Source organism: Stereum hirsutum (genome assembly GCF_000264905.1).
Source record: "Stereum hirsutum FP-91666 SS1 unplaced genomic scaffold STEHIscaffold_10, whole genome shotgun sequence".
NCBI lineage: Eukaryota > Fungi > Basidiomycota > Agaricomycetes > Russulales > Stereaceae > Stereum > Stereum hirsutum.
Genome location: NW_006763140.1, coordinates 844,656 through 866,331, shown reverse-complemented (window position 1 = coordinate 866,331; position 21,676 = coordinate 844,656). Strand labels below are relative to the sequence as shown.

Sequence of the window (21,676 nt, the reverse complement as noted above, 5' to 3'; positions counted from 1 at the left end):
AGCCTTTCTCTACCTCCCGCTACATCCTTTTCTGAGAGGCTAATCCAATCATGCCATCTATCGCGAAGATACCCCCCATCCTTCTCACTTGTGCATTTTACCATGCGTCTCAGAGACCACCTGGCGTCTCTGCAAATATGACGACGGAAGAGCAGCAGAATGCATCCAAGGATTCGAAGGTACCCTTCGGAGAGCGAGTTATTCCATACACGGCACCCATTGAAACGGTTTGTAGTAGACCCGTACTTCAACTATGGTAAACTCAACTTGCTGTTTTCGGCTTACGTAGATATTGTACTGGGCTTTCGACCTTACGGAAGTGGCTTCCATCGTTGCCTTGCGCTTTCCAGGCCATCCCATTTCTCGACGAATTATTCAATTTTTAGATATGTATACCTTGTCCGGCCGTGAAGCCTCTCGCCTAGGGCATACTTACATCTTCCACCTACCTCCTGGGTTCCTTCCTCATTATCACCGGTGCTCTCATTCGTTTTCGCTGCTTCCGGGAACATGTCCATCACTTCAACTCTCCCTACGCAAGAATCATGAACTCATCACGACGGGACCTTCTTCTCGTACGACACCCTGCCTACACGGGTGGGTTCAGAATATGCGCAGGACTATTCATGACATTCGCGGCGGAAGGTTCATGGATATTGGTTGGGAGACTTGGCTAGGGAAGTCATACATGTTGGGCGTATTGTCTAGTGGTATGTGGAAGGTGCGGTGTTATTCGAGAGGAAGGATGGAGGATGAGTACCTGAGAAGAGAATTTAAGGAGAGATGGGAGGAGTGGGCAAAGAGCCTGGTCAAGTATCGTTACCCGCCCGGGATTTGTTGAGTGTTCAGAAATGAGCCTTGCCGTTAACATTCACTGCAGGAGATATTACTGCTTTCAAATAAGGCTTGGAGCGATATATATAAGACCCCTTGATCATGACCAGAAATATGCACCATTGCATTTGTGAAAGGAAAAACAGAGCGCTCAGTGTGGCGTCGTGGTGAAGCGAAGGAAATGTTCCCACGCTTCCTGTCTTCCGCCATCGTCACCGGCCTAAAGCATCGCAGTCGCACGACGCAGGCCCGCTCGATCTACGGCTCCTCGCTTTCTTGTCTTTATAGGCTACCTTTTCTTATCAAACAGGTCTCTGACGGCTCAGAATCAAGGTAAAAGAACTGCAGTTCACAGATATCCTATACATAGAGCTGTCATGGCGAACCGTGGGCGCGAGTTCTAATTTAGTGAGACTAGATATGCATGATCTACTACGTCCCCTTCCGCTTTCTTAGAGTCTCACCAGCGTCAATCAGCCGAGGTTCCACTTGACGCGACAGCTCTGAGTGCGGAAGGAGACCGGACTACGATCTTCTTTACCAGCTGGAATACAGGATACGCGCATCCTCACTCGAGGCCCTCGTCGAGAGGGCTATATAGTCTTGGTGTGTGTTCATTTCCGGAGCCCACCGTGACGCCTTGGCAATTTTTCGACGTTTACGCCCACCACTCAGCTGTGATTTTGGCTCGTCTCCCATGTGTGTATTGCGACTGTCAGATTATGACTGATCCAGGATACACCTCCATCAAGGGTCCCTTGTTTACGGATACCTGCCTGTTTTCATGTGGACACCTATCCCGTTTGGCGCGTTACTCATGGTAGCCACTTCTGGTGTCATGCAAAGGAATGCAGTGAATAGATTGGAATAGAGTATGTCCTATAGGTCCCACTCCACTTCAGAACACTTTGTCAATCGACAGAATGCAGAGCACCCTTCCTCACGATGGGGCTGCGGAGAGCCGTCTCCCTAGCCTTGACAGGTTCCATTCCTTCATAATTATGCCTTCAGGAGGGCTATTGTAGGAAGTGCGTGCCATCTATCTCGTGGCAGTTCTGTAGAAACTTCAGACAGGTATAAATGGCCACGAAGATGAGGTGATGTGCACAGTAGTCAGACGAACAGACATGCCTTTGACTCTTAAAATTCCTCTGGTACTTGCGACTGCAGCCTTCTATGATCGAGCGTTCACTCCGCCGTCCACATCGGAAACCCAGGACGAGCAAAAGAGAGCTCTTCGAGCTTCTTCTGTGACGGTGGCAGAAAGGCTGATCCCAGCGGCGACGCTCACGGCGAAGGTTGGTCTCAACCTTCTGCACTAGTTGTACGGACGTGCACTCATCGCAATCTCCTATTTATCAAAGGTGTTATACTGGACCTTGAGTGTCGCCGAAGTGGCAAGCCTTCTTGCCCTTCGACTGCCGCAGTACCGAGCCTCCTCGCATATTCGCCACACATTTGCCCTCAATGGTGCTTCGCAGCAAGCACTCACATCCCTTGTCCATCCGTCTACAACGAACATCGTCGGCTCCTTACTTATCATTTTCGGGGCTCTCATCCGTCTGCGCTGCTATCGCGAGATGGGACATCACTTCACCTTCCGCCTCTCACTTCGTCAAGATCATGAGCTCGTCACTACCGGGCCATACAGCGTCGTACGCCACCCCAGCTATACCGGAGGGCTCATGACAACCGTCGGGCTCATCTTGACGCTTGCTGGACGTGGTTCATGGTTGAGGGAAGTTGGTCACAACACTGCGTTCGGGAAGGTGTGTGCCGGGGTGTTGGTGGTGACCATCGGGTTCTGTCTGAAGGCGTTCCTGAGAGGTGGTCAGGAGGATGCGTACATGAGAAAAGAGTTCAAAGCCGAGTGGGAGGCTTGGGCTAAGATAGTTCCGTATCGCTATGTGCCAGGCCTCTACTAAAGAGCCATCATGCCCTCATGGGAATCTTTTATGAGAAAGCGCCTCTTTTAACAGCGCTCCTCGGTCGGATACGTCGATGACGGCGCTTCTAGATCTCACATATGAAACACGAGTCTACATGTTTTGCGTGCGAGGATTGAACGCATTTCATACGTTTACTTCACATGCTGATGCCATCCTCGTACATTTCCTTACGGAAAGTTAATCAGTGTCAGGTGCGGTGAGGGGCAGTCGGGCTCAAGTTAGGCCATGGCCCCGTTTCTTCAACGATTCTGTCGAATCGTACGGATAAGATATTCGAATCGCAGTTCTTCTGTCATTCTCTTTTATCTCACGACTGATTACCCCGGAATCTGTGATATATTATCTATCACTAGGCGAGAGAGATATATAGGCCATGGCCTCTGCCCTAGCAGAACATCCTCGCACGTACGGACTACCGGTTGACTTGGACTTGTCCGGTGAGCGACCTGTTACACCCTCTGAATATCATGGATCCATGTATTGAAGCTCGGGCCTTGATTGTCTTCGCGACTCTTCGTTTCTGCTCCAGAATCTCGATACTCTCGCATCAACGACTTACAGTCCTCTCCAAAGAACTAAGAAGACTGGCTATCGTCATACTGCTCCTGCTCGTGTAAATGCAATCTTTACCAAAGGTCGCCCTCACTCTCCTCGCCGCTGTCCTTTATCATCATTCGCAGAGTCCGCCTGTCAAGTCTGAAGTCACTGTCACAGTTGAAGAGCAGAAGAAAGCATCGGATGCAGCATCAATTCCATTCGGGGAGAGGCTGATTCCGTATGCTGCTCCCGCAGGAAATGTGAGGCCTTCTATGCTGACACTACTTGAACGTTATTGACTCGGAGCGGTACCTCGTAGGCCATATACTGGCTCATGGCTCTTACAGAGATAGCCGCTACTCTCGCGACTCGCCACCCAGAGGGCCCTATCTCACAACACATCCTCTCCGTTCTGAAATCCCCGGTGGCAAATTCCAGTCTCCCAGGACGTCTTACTACCTCCTCCCTTTCCGGCTCCATTTTGGTCATTGCTGGCTCCCTCATTCGCCTGCGATGCTACCGTGAGATGGGCCGCCAGTTCACCTTTCGACTTACAGTCCGTGATGGCCACAAGCTTATCACGACGGGTCCCTACAACGTCGTCCGTCACCCCAGTTACACGGGTGGTATCATGTCTGTGATAGGATTCGCCATATTATTTGTGGGACGAGGATCCTGGTGGAGAGAGGGGGGGTATAAAGGTCCGTATGGAAAGTTCTGTAGTATCCTTGTGGCGGCTGCGATCGGATGGAAGTTGAAGGTCTTTACGAGAGCTGGTCGAGAAGATCATTTCTTGAGGAAACAGTTCAAAGCGGAGTGGGAGGATTGGGCGAGAAGAGTCCCTTCGCGTTATCTACCCGGCATCTACTAAACGTCAGCGTGTATGATATTTATTTATGCTTTGAACCACGATGACCAGCGTGGGCCCTATCATCTTCGGATCCAAGGCGGGCCTACTACGTATGATGCTTCACGCTTCGAAGTCATCCCTCTTCCCTGAGTAAGGATAATTTTGATCACTCTGTAGATTAGCAAGCATTGAAACACTATTATGTGAGACACTTCACGTCGACTTCATATTATGTGGATGATATGCCAGGTCGATGAGACAACATGCAAGTTATGAACACCAAGTTTACTGGTCCACTAGAACCACGCACGTCTTAGACCTCACTATGGAATGGGAGTTGCTTGAGCAAAATGAGGGTGACATGAATTAAATGCATCAGCCGGGAGTCGAACCCGGAGCTAGGCCATGGGAAGACCCAATGTTACCGCTACACCACTGAAGCTTCCTGAATGATTATTTATTTGTGTATATACATTTAAGATTATTTAACACGGACTTGATGACATAAGGTGACACAGACTGTATCCACCATCGAGTCTTTGAAGTTGGGAGTAGTGACTAAAAGAGTAGGAGTGGGAGTGCGCCGGCATATGCCGGACATTGATGTGGCGTCTCCTACTCCTACTCGACGCGTGTCGTGGACTCGCCTTCATTGTTCTCCCCACCTCCATTGTTCCTGAATCACCCTGAGCTATGCGAGACCGTTGCTTCTACAAGACAAGCTCATTCTCAATGCAATTTAAAGGTACTTAAACGGCTATAACGTGAGTGATTGATTCTATTCTACTACAGTAGTACTGGTACATGGGAGTTCACCGCTTATCCGAAACCTCAGACGTCGTAGTGTCGTGTTGTAATGACGGAGATGCAGAGGGACAAGGCTGTTGAGGTGCACTAGGTACACGATAGGGCTGTTGTCCGGTGAAGGCATATGGATACGCTGGGTGCACCATCTGCGGATGAGCATAGTAAGGATAAGGAGAATAATACCCGTATGGTGTATATGGCTGTGGCTGAGGTCCAGTTGGGGTGGCGAGGATGCTCGGCGCTGTTGGAAGTGTCGATGGGCCTGCTATATGAGGAGAGGCTCTAGGTCAGCGATGGACGGTCAGTATATATGCACGAGACGAACCTTTATGGGCTGGTTTGGCGCTCGTTTGCGTTGATTCTCCAGTCTTCGATGAGCTCGCAATGGGCTGTGATGCTGGTAGTGTGTTTGACGATAGGTGTGGCGCGTCAACCACTGTTGACTCACTGAAGGCCTCGACAGCGGTCTTGAACTTAGATGTCGCTGTCTTCTTCTTGCCCTTGGTATTGCTCTCGTTCTGAACCTTCTGTTTCTTGTTTGTGGCCCGAAGAGTGTTGTTGTGCAAGCGCTGAGCGACTGTGTTGCGGTGGTTAGGATCAATTCCGCTGGTCTCAGCGATCTTGATCTTCTTCGCCACTCCCAAGTCATACTTATGTGCACTACAAAGTCAGTTCAGACGAGTCAGTGCAAGGTACCTGGCAGCAATAGTATCAAACGATAAAAAACATACGAGTCAATGCCCTCGAGCAGCGAGAGATTAATCCCTGTATGAGCATTAGTGTGAGGGTGTGCGCTCTCATTGAGGTTGGTATTGCAGGGTGTGCGATGCCAGATGTTTCGACTCATCTTCGAGAGATGCACGTTGAGCCCCGGAAGGAACCAAGGATACGGTTTCTTGTCAAATGCCCAGTCTATGTACAGCACTGGGTAAGTAGAACATGGTGGAAGCTTGAGAGGAATCCAAACTAAGAACTCACCACGAAGCTTCTTTGAAGCGCTATAGCAGAATTCCCAGAACTCGTCCACTTCCGCTTGGGTCTCGAGTGTTTTACAACGCCGTACGACTCTCATCTCCTCTTCGGAACAATGGGCTTCCAGTTCGTGCAGATTGCTAAGTCGGTACATCAATCGTCAAGACAACACCTTGCAGCAAGAAATGACTTCAACTCACCGATCAAGATGCACTGAACAGAGCTTCACTATATGCTGAACAACAATTTGAGGGTCTGTCTCGCTGACCAGTGCATCCGAGCAAGCACGGAGGCGTTCAAGGAGCGCATCACCGCAGCCGTCTACCTGAGGCTTGCAGCCATCGACAAGAATAGCGAGGAGTCCTGCTCCGTGCATGAAGTTGAACTGAACGGGTTGTCCGGTTGCCCGTTCCACAGCGTTCCAAAAACAGGACCACATAAGGCAGAAGGCCTCGCGGGTCTCATGCTCGCAATATATTCTGGCAACAGTGACACCTGATGTCAAGTAGTCAGCTATGCACGACATAGCTCCACAGCGAATGATACGCAGCGCACTTTGGAGTCCATGCCAGGAAGGATGAGACTCACGCATATTCAACTCGTCCACCCAAATGACCACCTCCCACTCTTTCCAGTTGCCGTGAAGTCGCTTGTATGTGTTATCGTGGTAAGATGCCGTTGCCTTGTGATAGTATAAGGCAAGTTCGGGTAGAAGGGTGACAATTATGTAGAGACCAGAGACGGAATGTATCGCTTGAATGTACTGCTGACCAAGAGGAAGCAGCTGTTGTTCGGCTTGACGAGCGAACACCCCTGTAATAGAAATATATCACAATGGTGGCTATCAGGTGGGTTGTTTTAAGCTCAATACTAAGAAGAACTGACCAGGAATTCCTGTTCCGTGCGGTTGCTGTTGCTGCTTAACCTTCCGAGCTAGATCGCGCTTCGTGCGTGCATTGTTGAGGGCTGGATCAAACTCTGCAGGTGTCATGCCGTCGAAGATCTGAACTGTACTCGAAGCTGCATTCAAAAACAGAGAAGTACATCAGATAAATTGAACATTATTCTATCTCTATCACATCAGCCATACCCTGATCAACCTTCAACACCGTTGCACCGGCAGTCCCTGCCATCTTCACCGCCTTCTTATATCGTTCTTTACCATCATATCCAGCCTTCCAAGCACGAGGCATAGGATGATTGTGTGCATTCTTGAGAAGAACGATAGCACGCCTATCTCCCTTGTCGACAGGATACCATATGCTCATCTTTGTCGAGCATTTACGAACAACGAGTTTCCCGGGAAGGGATCTACCTTTCTCATCGACATGAGCATACGCTAGAGAAGTGATCAGAAGAAGGTGTCAGTGGTATGTCAATGTCAATAGGGATTGATGCTGAACGTACGGCAGTCAAGCTTGCTGTTCTTCCCTTGCGATCGAGGCCGAACATGAGCACACTTCCCAGCTAGTGTTACCTTCCCACCATCTGCACTCTTGAGAACCCCGTCGTTGCGGAACAACTCGACGACGAGGTTTTCGTCGATCGTGACCGGTATACTGACAAGGCGATGGTCGGCCTTCTTCGCGTCATCACGTCGCCATCCTTCACAGCCGAACATGAAGTGCTTGTTATCGAAGTTGGCCTGAAAACAGAGACAAATAGTTTGCAAATAGTATGCTCAGAGTACGAATTGAGTTAAGGTTTGATGAACAGAATACTGACCTCTCTCAACTTTCGCAAGACTACCCGTCCATTGCATGGCTTGCCATCGTCACCAACATACTTACACTTGCTCTGCATGACCTCGTTGTTGTAGAAGCTGTAAAAGATACAGAGATTCACATATAAGAAGCTCATACGGGTATTTCATTGAAGCAAGAGACCGGAGACGTACCTGATCGCACCACTTTCGTTCGTGTTCAGCCCGTTGACCGCACGCTCAGCGTCAATCAACTTCTGGCGATCCTCTGGGTTCGCATCATACCGCTGACAGTCATCAAGAAGATCCATGTCCATGTGCTTGCAATGAAGGACACCCTGACAGACCACGTCTGCTTTCCTGCAGAGAACAAATCCGGCTGAAGAGGGATCATTGTTGAAAGCAAAGACCTTGGAGAGATCCTCCGGACGGTCGGATCCAGCAGAGCCGTCGCCCCAAGCATCTTGATCCTGTAGATCATTGACGAAATATGTTAGTGCCACGTCAATCCAGAAATAGGACAGATCGTACAGTGCTCACCTGTGACCTAATAATTGCGGCCATTGACATTGGATTGCCACTATCATCTTCCCAAGAGCAAGGATTGTCCTTCAGATCCACCAAATAAGCTACAATTCCACCGTCGTGATCGGGTACGTCCCAGCAGAAAGGAAGTTCCGTGACATGCCGCAGCTCAGAGCAAGTTGTCAACCTAGTAATCCGAATCAGAGCACGATCCTTGCGGGCTTTCTTCTTCTGCTGACGTTTAGAGGGACGCGGAGCTGATGGGGCAGGTTCAACAGGGGACGAGGGAGGGACTGCAGCCGGAGAAGATACAGCATGCTGAACTGTGGGCGGTGAAGAGGGCGCAACAGGCGGTAATCCCGCACGGTCAGAGTCATCCGACGAGATGGAAATGACGGAACTCTGTCGCTTGCGCTTGTGTTTTGACAGAGTCTTAGCCGCTGTCGCTGTATGAGAGGATTTGAGTGGGGACGAAGCTTGGGAAGGTGACGACCGGGACAAGCTAGCTTCGAGTGGAAGAGACGGTGCCGCTCGTGTGACCGAGCGAGGAGGTGTGTGAGGAGTACCGTTGATCAAAGGTGCAGAGGCAGCCACAAGAACCTTTCGCGGTGAGCGCTGCTGCAAGCTCTGAGAGATCCAGCCCAAGTATTCCTTAGTGTTGACCCAGAGAGACGCATTTTCCATTGTGTAAAAGTCTGGAAAAGAGTCGACTAGTCCTTCGAATGTGGGATCTGACTTGCATCTCTGCGGAAGAGTGTCAGAAGTTAGTGGCAGCCACACATAATTGTTGAAGAAAGCAGAAAGAACGAACTGTATCCCTATATTCAATCAATTTGTCTTCACCGAACTGGTTTAGGAGACGCTCGAGCTGTAGATCTTGTTGCTGTGGCGGGGGAACATTCTGTGCATCGTTCGCGTCGTCGGTGTCCACGTCTGCAGCGGGCATAGTCTCAAAGCACCGGGAGATGGAGAAGAGGGAACGGAAGGGTCTTTTGTCGCAAGCATTACTGAGGAATATATATATATGCCTTCAGAAAAGTAAGAACAATGCCGGGCACTGCGCACTCATGGCAACGAATATGCCTGACACCAGCATCACGGATTCCCGCCGACGTTTGCAATTGATTGTACCGAATAAATGGTGGCGGGGTTAACTGCAGTTATATCGCCCTTGAAAACACTTATTTACGCTGAAACAGGTTGTTAAAGCTTAGAAAGCTGTGAAATGTTGGATTGGCTTGGGATCAGCCCCATATCTAGACCGGCCGAGCTCGGCCGGAATCGATGCGTCACCAAAGAAGGTGCAGTTTGGGACTCAGCGTGGGACTTGCCAGCGCACTCATTATTTTCTTGTGCGGGCTGAATTCCTTTCGAGTTGTACCACCATCATCCTCTCTTCCCCCAAATCTGAAACCTTCGCTGGTCACTCTATCTACAGCTCCAGCCTTTACTCTACGATGACCAAAGCCTTTTCTTTCACATGGCGCTATACGGCTCGGATGCCCTTGGACTAGGTTCGCGAGGCGAGCGCGTGTTGACGCGACGGTGGCAGGTGGAGTCCGTTAGCGTTGTTGCGTTCGTTTCGTTCCGTCCCTGTTTGTTTCCCTGTTCGCGCTCGCTTTCGTCTTGCTTTCGTCCCTTTCCACATCCCCTCCGCACAAGACGAAGCAGACACTGTGCTTCGTCTTTGGACCAGGGGATGACATCATCAATTTACAGCGTGAACGTCGTACGCGACGCGCTGTCGTATGCGGGCAACTACCTACATTCGTACCTCATCTTGAGCGCCTTTACGCACACTCGCATCTCCTGTCCGATGCCAGGAACTACTATATGTTTCTTACTTTCTTTGGTCTCGTCTCGTCTCTTGCTGCTGTTGCCCGATCTGTATAACGCCCCGCCTGTAATTGCTACCTCGGCCCTCTATGCTTATGTACCACTGTGTACTGTAGCGCTACCTAATACACAACGCTATTGTCTGCGAACGGTTCATTGCTCGATTACGCTGTCAAAATGGACACTCGAAAGTACAACCTGGGCTGAAGAGATGTGACCCTCGACAGATTTTGGGGGCCTATAGTAACTTGGGCACCTTTGCTATAGACCTTGCAATATGTGAATGAGCACGATAACCCAATTCACTTGTTGTAGGAGTATTTCAGCGATTGAATCACATATATGACCCTGCAAGCGAAATATATGACCTTGCAGGACTCGGCAGATTTCCGTGATGAGAGACGGCAATGGCACAGGCCAACAGTACAAAGGGTGCCACAAGAACAACGGAGCCACGCCCAGGGTGCGATCGGGTGTCCACTCCGGGGACCGGCACGCTACTCCTACTCCTACTCTTTTAGTATATACTCGAAGTTGGCCACCTTCTCCGCGCATACTCATCCAATCGAGTTCAAGTCGAACATCCTCAGGTAAGTGATCCGGCAAACTCGCGACATATATCCTAAAGCTGACCCCGGGTCCACTGAAGTCATGCTCTCTGATGACTCACACAGCGACACGTCTGATATCGCATATTCCGACGAGGAACTCCAAGCTGGACCTTCAAGTCGCGCAGACACGTCGATTCGCAGGGCGTCGCAGCCCGTTCTTTCTACCGACACGTCCTTCGACGCGTACTTTCTGCATGCCTCGAAAGCGGCACGCACATCCGCAAACGTCTTTTCGCAACTAGTGCAGCCACTCTCTCCCGAGGAGTACGCGACCTCCATCCGGACATCCCACTATCCTTCTATTGCTGGACCAGATCGGAGTATTGCTTCACTGAGCGCCCTACATCGACGTCATTTCGTGCAGTTTCTATTCGAGCTAGATCAGGGTTTCAATCTGGCATTCTACGGGTTCGGATCCAAGCGCAAGATTCTGAACGAGTTTGCGATACAGCGTTGTCGTAAGCGCGGACCCGTCATCGTCATGAATGCGTACTCTCCCAACTTCAGTCTCAACGATGTCTTTGCTGCTATCGAAAAGATACCTGGCATCTTGGATCTCCCGCTCCCTACACGAGGCCTAGAGAACCAGGCGCGTCGTATCTGCGATTTCTTCGCGAGTTCAGAACAACGTCTCTTTCTTATCATCCATAACCTCGACGCGCCCGCTCTCCGTACAGCCAAAGCCAAGGCCTGTCTCTCCCCTCTCTTCTTCAGCGCTCATGTCAGCCTCGTAGCCTCAGTCGATCATATCAACGCTCCGATCCTTTGGAGCTCCTCGGAGATGATGACACGGAGGCAGAATCTGAGCAACGGAGGATTTGGTTGGCTATGGCACGACTTGACGACACTGCAACCATACGACACAGAACTTGCGTTCGCAGACCGCTCTTCCATCAAAGGAGCCACGACAGCGCATTCCCGAAGCCACCACCCGGACCCGTCCGCCACGTCCAGTCTCACTATGACCGAAACCGCAGCCCAACACATTCTGGCGTCGGTTACCGAGCGAGCGAAGAAACTCTTCGTTCTGATGGCCCACCAGCAACTTGAGGCCATGGAGGAAGCAGGCGACGATGCCAAGGTTACCGAGGCCGACAAGGAGGAAGTCGGGATCGCCTACGATGTGTTGTACATCATGGCGAAGGGAAAGTTCGTGGCGACGAGCGATACAGCGTTGCGGGCACTGTTAGGGGAGTTCAAGGATCACAGCTTAGTGGTAACGAGGGAGGGTAGTGGAGAAAGGTTATGGATTCCGATGAGGAAAGAGAGGCTTATGAAGGTTTTGGACTCAGAGCTGTTGAAACCGGTTGTTCACGAAGTTTTACAGGGTTGATGCACGCTTTCGATGCGAATAGACTGGGTGAGGCATTTGTCGTATCGCTCATAAAATTATAGGAGTACATATCAGGTATCGGAATCAAAGGAGTCACGTATCGACCAGGTCGTCGTCAGAACTGTCGAAGCACGCAAGCCATGACTGTGAACCCGACCTGGCCATGGGGTTCTTTGCGCGACGAAAAGGTGAGTCAGGACCTATTCGGATACGAATCAATTAAACCTCGACAGGATGGCTTCATATATGATAGGGACTCACTGATTAACTGCACAACTTCCGATATTGTCAACTTCGAGCGCGAAGTGAGCATTTCGGAGACATGAGAAATGACCTTTCTTGCTTTCGCCAAGGTGATTATCGAAGGTTTGTCGCTCAAGCAAAGTTCAGTTGAGGGATCCTCTGAGACAATCGGGGCTATGAGCAAGATTGAACCATTTCAGCAGATACTCTCGCTTACCCGCGACATTAGCCTCTACAACTGCAGTGTCTCCCTTCGTAAACCCAAAAGAACGTGACATCCGGATGACAGACCGCTTGCTCCTCGAAGGCAGACCGTTTTCTTGATCCAGCTCGCATGGAGCTGATCTTGAATAAATCGGAGAGTATCCCTTGTATCCTCGCTGCCTCGCAGCATCCATCCTTCTCCTGAACTCTGGAAGAAGCTCCGGGTCGATACCCAAAGTCGTGGCAAGATTCGCCATATCCCTCTTCACGCGCACTGCAAAGTCCTCCTTGGCCTTTTCTCTGATACGAGCTAGTATTGCCTGTTTCAGCATAGTTTTAGACCCCTCAGTTACCCGGAACCGACGCGCATGAGGGAGAGGCCTGAGTTTGGCGGACTTTGGTCTGAAGGGTGTGATGTCAAAAGATTCGGTTTCCACAGAGTCGAGAATATCTTGAGAGAACGAGGAAAGCGAGATCAAAGCAGAAGTGATAGATGATAGAAGCTCCGTGTGGTCGTCGAGGTCGAGTGAAAGCGGTTTGAGGTCGACCTTGTCGGGTGCGAAACGACATGTCTCTGCAGAGGTGAGGAAATGGGGATGTACTGAAGGAGTTAAAATAGACATGACTTCTTGGTGGCGAGAGGGACAACGTAGAGCTCGGTTCTATGGTGAGCAGTGAATACCCATCTGGGTCATTTTAGTCTGGCCTGGCAGTCTCAGACGAACCTCAGAAAATCTCAGACTCTGAAACCGATATGACGCAGTACCATTATTTGGTCCTAGCAGTACATCTCCCAGCACTGTCCGTTTGTTATATTCCCAAGTCGAATATAACTGTGAACGAGCGTCGTCAGTGATGGCAGGAGGAAAGTTCATCTTGAAATGAGGATAACGCCACACGATCGAAACTCCGACCACAGGAATCGCCGCATCCAAACTTCGCCGTTCTCCGATTTAGCATCGTAGAGATTGTCTGCGATGTTTATGGTGCGTTTGGAAGGTGACATGATTACATATACAAAGAATATGTTACAATGGGAATACCGACTACACCCTCCACTCAATAAGGTCCTACAATAGAGTCCAATGGGTTGCTCGTACCTCCAAGACGTTCGGTTGGTAATGCCATCCACCAGGACGTACTTTTGAATCATCGCACAAACAGCTTCTTCGATCGGATCGGTCTCGCAGCACCTACTCTCCCTGTCTCCTGCTGATAGGATCGGTACGCCTCTCTTAGATGATCGGGAGAAAGTGGACCAGTTTCTCCTCGACGGGCTTGCACTTCGCGGGCTGTTCAGGACCACATCAAAACGAGGGCCGAAGAAAGCGATGTTAGCTAGGAGGACGTACCCTTTTCAACGATTTCTCCCACGAAGACCTTTGAAAAACCGGCGACTACCTGCGCGACAGGCATCGAGACTTGTTGGCCAAGGGTCTGTTGAATGACCTGCGTTTGCGCCAAAGGGCAACAAGACATTGAGTATGATCTCTCTGAGGCCGAATATAATCACTCATATGTACCTTTCGGACAGCCTGTTTAGGAAGCGCATGTCGTCGGTATGCTTCGAACCGCTCGTACTGTTCCGGTGTAAAGCTGTCCATGAGCACCCTGAAAGGAAGTTTACCACCGTCAATTGCCATAATAACACAACAAGGCAAAGAAATGGCGCACTTGAGATTGTCTTTTGATTGACTCTGCCATGATAATTGTGCCGAATAATCGTCGTCGGCCATGGCAGGCAAAAGTTCGTCCTCACCCTCGGCTTCCTCTTCAGCAGCTCCGGGACCAGCCGTTCCTATCCTCTGCCCGGTTCCTGAAGCCCCTGTAGGAAGTACAAGACCCGATGTAACATTTCCTTCCGATCCAGAGCCACCAAGACCACTAGGAGCTGTAGTACTCGGACCCGTTGTGGAACTCTGTCGATATGGAGTCTGCGTGCTGGGCCCCTCAGCGGTTGCACCTACGCTCTGTGACGCGGACGGCATGGTGGATTGGGAAGTGGAGGGAGCGGGCATGGACGGTTGCGTCCATTGCAATGTCGTTGGTGTGCTGACTTCCTGAGGAGTAGATACTGTCGTGTTTTTGGGCTTTCGACCGCGTTTGCCGTTGGCTGTGGACTTGGTACGCTTTTGAGAAGAGGTTGGTGTTCCCGCATCAGAGCCAAGAGTAGAAGTTATAAATTGATGTTCTGGCGAAGGATATGCAGACATTGTGAGTGAAATCGTCGATTTGGTAAGGTCGCGACTGAGATGATGGTGGAGAAAGGAGAGGGACGCGTCGCCACGGTGCCACACAACGCGCGCTAAAGGCACGTAAACAAACATCAACACCTGCTCGTCGTCCGCCTCGACATTGGGCCACTCTTTCTTCGCTCTCGCCACAACCTTCGCCAACAAATACAGCCTCCGTCTTCTGAGAGCTTCACTTTACCTCACGCTCGTACCTTCCAGAATCCACGCACGCGCACGCATTCGAATTAATCATTCTGATTGTCCCCATCATGGCACGGACCTTCTATAATTCCCCCACACCTGGTGGACGAGGTCATTCTCTATCTCCAGGCCCGACATCTCGCTCTCCTGCTCTATCAGACTCCTCTTTGGACGACGATACTATGGAGCAATCTCTTGACTATAATGTCATGGCCCGTGTGCCGACCAGTTCGAGAGGCGGATCACCCAGTGCCGGTGGGAGTTACATACCTGAAATCCCGGGTGTGAATGTCTTCGACGACGACACCGTTACTTGCGAATGGGAGGATTGTGGAACTGTGTTTGACCACCTTCCCTCACTCATCGACCACATACACAATGGTGCGTTACTTATTTTTAATACCAAGTCAAACCTTGCCCCTGAGCTAGTCAGTAATTAACGCTTCGTTCGGCAGATCACATCGGCGTACACAAGTCGAACTATACCTGTGAATGGGCCACTTGCGTTCGTCGTGGACTTGCCCAAACATCCCGCTTTGCTCTCATCTCTCATATTCGCTCACATACCGGCGAGAAGCCCTTCATCTGCCCACGGCCAGAGTGCGACAAATCATTCACTCGCTCTGACGCCTTGGCCAAACACATGCGCCTGCAACACAATATCAGCCCACCACTCCCTGGAAGAGGCGCGACTAAGAAGCGAAAGAGAGGAGAGAAGGATGATGTGATAGATGTTGAAGGCGGGACCCCTGGCGGATCAGTGGGGCCGGGAAGAGGTGCAGGAGATCGGGATGGGTATACGACGTTCAAGTTGCATGAGCCTGGTTCTCCGCTTGATGTGACGCCGGGAAATGGAGAATACGACGACAGAGGCTCACCACAGCCCGACGATTACTTCTCCACACTGCCCCCTCGCCGTTCTCCCTCACCCGAAATCGACGATCCCCATGACGGGATACCTCGTCATCTGCTGGAGGCTATGGACCTCAATACCGGTTTGATCATGGGTCGTAGTCCGGAGATGGTGAAATATCTGATCATGAAGGCGAAACATAGGTTCGCGCTTAGGGAGAATGAGGGTTTACTTGAGGAGCTAAGGGTCGTGCGGATAATGGAGGATGAGGAGAAGGAGGCGAAGGATGTGGCACTGGATAACGTGTTGAACCATGAGATGGGGTGAGCTTCTGGTACTTTGTGTGGCCCTTGTTATAGGTCTGATTCATGTACCTGTTACAGCCCAGGAGGTAGTCATCTACTTTCGACAAGGGCGCAGACGAGATCATTCAGTCCTTATCCGCCCCCACAGCAGTATTATCCTCAAGAGGTGTATCGGTAAACACGAGTAGTCCTCCGTATCTGTGAGCTGCTCCACTAACGTCTGTATTGCATATGATCTTTGTCGTTGACGTGCTCTTGTTCTCCCACAAATGGCATCAGGCTATTCCAGTCTCGCTATGCATCCCGGTGGTGACCTGCGTCCATACCAATGTTTTCCTTGCACGTACATATCGCTGTTCTTGACTACTTTTTGACCCAGTTGGACCAAGTAGTCCATGTTGTTAGCTACCCTAAGGGTATAGCTAAGATCGAGTTCGGAACGGCTCATGTGGCGACGACATGTGAAGTGCCACTTGCTGTAAAGCGTGACGTCGTGGCATCGACTTCACCAAGCAAACGAGGTTCATCTGCACTTAACAACCTGAACGACCATTTCAACACTGCTCAAGAGGTTACCTTCCCTTAGCCAAACAAGTTTCTTGTTTCCGTTGCACTCCTGGATAGAGGTATGTACGTTCCCGCTTAGCGTTCGTTACGAACGATCCATGCGCTATTAGTGGGTTCAAAGTAGCCGCTCGTGTTAGCGAGTTGCGGCGCGATCATTTTTTTGCGCTCGATATCTCAGGTTTCTGTGTTGGAGTATAATTCGGCAAATCCTGCATGCTGACAGCCAACGTTACATTATATCCAGATAAACAGAATATTAGCGCGTATGCAACATGCTGGGCTCGAGGTGAGCATCACTGAGATTGACACGCGTCTGGATAACTCACAGATAATTGCCCATGACCAGCGATCAGAGATGGATCGATTTCACGTCGTCCGTCCTGGAAGCCTGTGAGACGCCCCCTGTCTCGCCGTGTGGTCGTCGAATCAGGAACTGATACGAGCTGTCGAGGACGAGATCGAACATTCCCGGCAACTTACGTCTCCTCGCTGCTCGGAACAATCTCACTCCCGTCGCTCAGCTCCCTCCAGAGCTTCTCTCCCATATTTTCGAAATCATCATCACCGCCAATTGGGACGACTTCGTTAGCGTCATTAGACCCAGACGAGTATTTATATTACCCATCTCTTCGCCGGTTCCGCCAAGGCTTCGTCACCCTCGCAGACGTCACCCACGTATGTCGTCGCTGAAGACAAGCGGCGAATACCCAGCCTTGTGGAGAGATATCCTATGGGAACGCTCAAGCTGGTCAGCAGAAATGCACCATCGAACGAAGGGCATCCCGCTCGATATTCAGACGATCGACGTGGACCCTGACTCCGTTGGGGTAGTGAACGCCCAGGAAGCATTGTTTATTGCCCGTGGTACATTCCCTCACCTGCACAGGACGAGATGGCTCACTCTTCGCGGTTCCGCGCCTGACCCTGATGCCATAGAGCAGCTCTATCAACCCGCACCTTTGCTCGAATCTGCCAGGTTGGAATACACCCACTTCGGAGGGTCCGACGACCAGCCTCAATGGCGATCGACATTGTTCAGCGGACAGGCCCCGTGTCTTCGTTATTTGTCCATCAGGGGCAATATCGAGCCCGCCTTATGGTCCTCTTCTATATCCAGTGGTCTAAACGTCTCGAAGATGGTGGTCGAACGAACTGAAGACTATGAATTTCGCGAAAGGCCGTTTCCGTGTCCTCTCCTGGTTGACTTCCTTCATGCTCTCGCGCAGATGAAGCCACTCGAGACCCGTATTTTGCACCATCACTTTCTACCTGTTCTCCCACCAGCCACTTTTTGCACATGTTGGTGTGGCCTTTGTCAATGAGTGGTAGATGCAGAGACGTGTCAGTCCGTTTTGACCTCTTTATCTTTGGCGAGATTTTTATCTAACCTATCTTTCACCCAGCCAAGACTTACAGTGCGCTGCTGACGGGAGTGTGCAATGAATATGTGTGTTCGTGCCGTGCGCTTGAACCTCTCTAATACCACAGGTCGCGCGTCCAGGTGCGTGGATGCTCTCGTATTAGCAGAGTTCCCTCGCATGTCGAACTTGAAGCCAGGAACTGCCTCCCACCCGCTCATCCCGGAACCGCGGGGCCCTTAAAGTGGCCTTAACTGTGAAAGATCTTTCGCTGTAGCTATTTGCGTGTCGAGCACGTTTGCAAGCGGTACGTGAATGGTCTTCCGTCGCTCGTTCTGATGGTATTCGCAGAGCGGTTCTGTATGTCAATAGGCCCAAATTGATGAGATCGTGGATGAGACTTCCTCGTTAAGGGCTCGTTGCCCAAATTTGAGCACAGTCGAAAAGAGCTCCCTAGATGTCATTGACCAGTTTCTTCTGCACATAGTACCTCTCCCCTTTTACATTTCGACGGACATTGATAGGCCCTGTTTCTATCTCAAGTATTTTAGGACCAGTGGTATATAAGTATAACAAGGGCTAAATCGCTCAAGGTACTAGCCACTGAAAGGCACCAAAGCTTTCGACGGCTTGACCATACCCTAGGTCACCGGTCATCTCAGTTGATGAAGCGTCATTGGGGAACGTTGTATGTGGAGAAGATTGACACGACCTCATCTAACAGCCACTCTTTCAACGCATCGGAGGCCAACTTCTAACCTCCCTTAACTCCATCTACTATTCAGTAGTAGGACTTGCGTGCGGCCGTACCAATTCTCTCCGATCTCTCCCCGAGCACTGAATGGTGCCATACTGTTGCGTGCGTCACCTTAAGCCTTATTGTCCCATTAGTCGTACTCTAAGCGGACATAGCATCCCATCCGAAGATCGGAACAAAACGACGCCTGTGCCGCTCAAATGCTACGCCTAAAGGTTCGTAAAGCATTTTTATCTTCAGGGCTGCACTCGTATCTGAACGAAATTGTCATTGCATGCGGAATCGTATAAAGTGAACGTCCCTCTATGATGGAGCGTTAAGATCTTTATCCCATCTACAATTGCACCACACCAGTTTATCAATGCGTTCTTTCATTGCCATTATTCTAGCGGTATGTTCCGTTACCCCCTTCCCTTTACCTATGTCTCCTCTAATCCTCATCCCAAGTTCGTCTCTGTGGTGCTCGCAGCAGGACCTCTTGCCGTCTCCCTCGGTGAAGCAGGAACATTTGCTATCCTGGCTAAGGCAGGAGTGTCAGTCATACCACCGTCATTAATTAGTACACATTGTTTCGATATATTCTCACTTCGAGTGCTCATCGTGTCTGGTTTAGATGGTAACGTAGGCTTAAGCCCCGCGGCGTCCACTTTCCTCACTGGCTTCTCAATCACGGAGGACAGTACCGGCACATTTGGCAACTCGACCCAAGTGTCTGGACAACTTTTCGCTGCGGATTATGCGGCACCAACACCAGCACAACTTACTACCGCGGTTGGAGACATGGAGACGGCATTTACCGATGCTTCAGGTCGTCCTGGCCCTGACTTCATCAATCTCGCCGATGGTATGTTCTACTTGACTAGCCATTCCATATAGTACACGCAGACTGATCTCTGCGCACAGGTGACATCGGTGGACTGACGCTCACGCCTGGTCTTTACAAGTGGACCAGTGATGTCTCTATTTCATCTTCAGTGACCCTCTCTGGCAATTCCACCGATAGTATGTCCGCTATCCTTCTCCGTTTACATGGACTGACTATCGCTCGTCACATCCTACGGCTACCAGCGTGGATTTTTCAGATATCTGGTGACCTCACCTCCGCTGTAAACACCGACATCAATCTGCTCGGTGGCGTAGGCGGCGTGCCAATGAATAACATCGTCTGGGTTGTCTCAGGTACGTATCACAAACCAGGCAGCTAGATTTATTGAGGTCCGGAGAATTTTCTTGACGCTGGTGTTATGCTTGTTGCTTAGGTGCTGTCACGCTCGGCGCGACGTCGCATCTCGAGGGCATCTTGCTGGGCGCCACATCTGCAACGCTCGAGACAGGCGCGACGATGAACGGTCGGTTATTGGTCCAGACTGCAGCTGCGGTTCAGAAGGGCAATGTTGGCGTCTAGTGTCACTGGTTCATCACAAAGGATTTGCTATTTGTATCGTTGTACCGTTGTGAGATAGGTGTGATTTCTGTGAGATCTTCGCGATGACAATTACGGTTCTTTCAATAGGTTTATAATTCCCCTGCCCAGAATTTTTTTCTCGTTCATTTGTTCGTTTGTATTCAGTATGAATAGGTTGAGAATGTCGCCCTTGGTCCTGATTTGGACAGGATAGTATGAATGGGGGGAGCCTACTCACATACAATGGAGTGGTACTACGGTAATAAATAGAAGTACGGAGATATGGTGTAAGCACCCGACGTATATGTGCAGCCTGTAGACTTATGGTGATGTTAACTGAGTGACTAGCGGCGTTCGAGAGCAATGTTTCAATTTGAAGGAAACTGTTCAGACATGAAGCAGTAGGGACGTGTTAAGGAGTGCTACTAGAGGCGTGGGGAATGCGGTAAAAAGGGGAGACAATCTTCTTGACATAATAATATCGACCACATTCCTTCCCAGATAGAGCTTGGGCTGATGAATCTACCAGAGTCGCATTGGATTCCTCGCTCGAGCTTACACCTATGCAATTGAACTACATCAGCGCACCGCTGAAAACAGACAGCACTGATAGGTTTTTGGGCACATACTGGAGATGCTATTCGAGAGAGATGTGAGCGGTCTATGCCCTCCGTTCAGGTCCTCAGCGATGACAGAGAATGGAGGATTGGCCAGAGCTTCGGCGACATGAGCCTTGCCACCCGTTTCTGAAGGCAAGGCCTCCAGATCAGACGGTGTTGCACCTATCCGTCCCTCCTGAAGTTTCAGCTTTGCCTCAGCAGAGGATCTCTGAAAATTCCGTTAGATAAGACGTACAAGGCTGGATCATGGTCTATGGGACGTACAGATATGGTAGCGCGCAGTTCCTTGACGTCGCGGTATATCATAGACACCTTGCTCGTCAAGCCGCCGAATACGGCGACATACTCATTCAGAGTCGAAGTGCTTGCAGAGTGCACTTTGCCGCGAATAATGAGAGTGGAATCGCGAAGTCTGTTCTACTTCATATTAATTGACGGCGAAGGATAAGTAAGCTTCGACGATCACGTACACCGAAAGCTGAGTATGTGTGTCACGCAGAAAGGACTCGTCTGTGAGCAATCCTTCCTCTACCGCGCTTCGAAGGAGCTCTTCTGTCTCCTGGAGGGTGGCGTCAAGGTCAAGCATCTTCTTCGACGGCAAATACGCCTGAATCGCCTTGAGCAAGGCGCAGATGATAGAAATGATGGCAACGATAGCGCCGAACCAGGCGAGACCGGAATCCTGATTCATGGCCTGCACAAGTCTGAACGGTATACGTATAGAATATTGTTAGAGAGTAGTAGTTGTACGGATCCAGTTGGAAACGATTGGGGCGCTACACTCACTGTGGGGACTTCGTAAAAAGAACCTTGATATTTCACAAAGAACTTGGAGCCCTCTGGTTTGCGGGAGGGACTCGAGTGAGCAGTTGGTGAGCAGTGGATGATGAGGTACTCTGAGAGAGATGGAATAGTCTGAAAAGGGTACGCAACCATCGCGCACTACACCAGCCCTTTTGTGAAGTCGTGAGCT

The 21,676-nt window shown here is 50.5% G+C and overlaps 8 protein-coding genes and 1 non-coding gene across 9 annotated transcripts; 5 read left to right on the top strand and 4 right to left on the bottom strand.

Moving 5' to 3' along the window:
* Nucleotides 1-1,961: 1,961 nt before the first annotated feature.
* On the top strand, nt 1,962-2,759 carry STEHIDRAFT_158606 (uncharacterized protein; the record flags this gene model as incomplete). The annotated part of the gene is made up of 2 exons (XM_007305988.1): nt 1,962-2,132; nt 2,199-2,759. The coding sequence occupies 2 exons, from the start codon at nt 1,962-1,964 to the stop codon at nt 2,757-2,759; spliced, it is 732 nt and encodes a 243-aa protein (XP_007306050.1).
* Nucleotides 2,760-3,371: 612 nt separating this feature from the next.
* On the top strand, nt 3,372-4,247 carry STEHIDRAFT_81638 (uncharacterized protein). Its single transcript, XM_007305753.1, has 2 exons — nt 3,372-3,580; nt 3,640-4,247. Exons 1-2 carry the CDS (start codon nt 3,401-3,403, stop codon nt 4,189-4,191), a joined length of 732 nt encoding a protein of 243 aa, XP_007305815.1. The 5' UTR covers nt 3,372-3,400; the 3' UTR covers nt 4,192-4,247.
* Nucleotides 4,248-4,541: 294 nt separating this feature from the next.
* On the bottom strand, nt 4,542-4,612 carry STEHIDRAFT_t184. Its single transcript has one exon. It is a non-coding gene; the product is annotated as a tRNA-Gly (tRNA).
* Nucleotides 4,613-4,982: 370 nt separating this feature from the next.
* On the bottom strand, nt 4,983-9,122 carry STEHIDRAFT_112427 (uncharacterized protein; the record flags this gene model as incomplete). The annotated part of the gene is made up of 14 exons (XM_007305987.1): nt 4,983-5,239; nt 5,303-5,374; nt 5,426-5,637; nt 5,709-5,742; nt 5,956-6,089; nt 6,150-6,444; nt 6,538-6,762; nt 6,835-6,969; nt 7,040-7,288; nt 7,357-7,594; nt 7,675-7,771; nt 7,847-8,121; nt 8,192-8,920; nt 8,988-9,122. The coding sequence occupies 14 exons, from the start codon at nt 9,120-9,122 to the stop codon at nt 4,983-4,985; spliced, it is 3,087 nt and encodes a 1,028-aa protein (XP_007306049.1).
* Nucleotides 9,123-10,419: 1,297 nt separating this feature from the next.
* On the top strand, nt 10,420-12,042 carry STEHIDRAFT_169771 (ORC2-domain-containing protein; the record flags this gene model as incomplete). Its single annotated transcript, XM_007305986.1, has 3 exons — nt 10,420-10,475; nt 10,534-10,602; nt 10,687-12,042. The coding sequence occupies 3 exons, from the start codon at nt 10,420-10,422 to the stop codon at nt 11,954-11,956; spliced, it is 1,395 nt and encodes a 464-aa protein (XP_007306048.1). The 3' UTR covers nt 11,957-12,042.
* A 1,510-nt stretch (nt 12,043-13,552) lies between these two features.
* On the bottom strand, nt 13,553-14,391 carry STEHIDRAFT_60594 (TAFII28-domain-containing protein; the record flags this gene model as incomplete). Its single annotated transcript, XM_007305708.1, has 4 exons — nt 13,553-13,695; nt 13,756-13,852; nt 13,927-14,014; nt 14,078-14,391. The coding sequence occupies 4 exons, from the start codon at nt 14,389-14,391 to the stop codon at nt 13,553-13,555; spliced, it is 642 nt and encodes a 213-aa protein (XP_007305770.1).
* A 515-nt stretch (nt 14,392-14,906) lies between these two features.
* Nucleotides 14,907-16,174, top strand: STEHIDRAFT_132418 (uncharacterized protein; the record flags this gene model as incomplete). Its single annotated transcript, XM_007305985.1, has 3 exons — nt 14,907-15,219; nt 15,294-16,014; nt 16,075-16,174. 3 exons carry the CDS (start codon nt 14,907-14,909, stop codon nt 16,172-16,174), a joined length of 1,134 nt encoding a protein of 377 aa, XP_007306047.1.
* A 2,897-nt stretch (nt 16,175-19,071) lies between these two features.
* Nucleotides 19,072-20,270, top strand: STEHIDRAFT_99763 (antifreeze protein; the record flags this gene model as incomplete). Its single annotated transcript, XM_007305984.1, has 5 exons — nt 19,072-19,237; nt 19,292-19,522; nt 19,582-19,680; nt 19,747-19,857; nt 19,938-20,270. The coding sequence occupies 5 exons, from the start codon at nt 19,072-19,074 to the stop codon at nt 20,081-20,083; spliced, it is 753 nt and encodes a 250-aa protein (XP_007306046.1). The 3' UTR covers nt 20,084-20,270.
* A 35-nt stretch (nt 20,271-20,305) lies between these two features.
* On the bottom strand, nt 20,306-21,654 carry STEHIDRAFT_122838 (uncharacterized protein). Its single transcript, XM_007305983.1, has 5 exons — nt 21,490-21,654; nt 21,174-21,407; nt 20,968-21,115; nt 20,713-20,911; nt 20,306-20,644 (listed from the first exon to the last, which is right to left on the bottom strand). Exons 2-5 carry the CDS (start codon nt 21,392-21,394, stop codon nt 20,496-20,498), a joined length of 717 nt encoding a protein of 238 aa, XP_007306045.1. The 5' UTR covers nt 21,395-21,407; nt 21,490-21,654; the 3' UTR covers nt 20,306-20,495.
* Nucleotides 21,655-21,676: the final 22 nt, after the last annotated feature.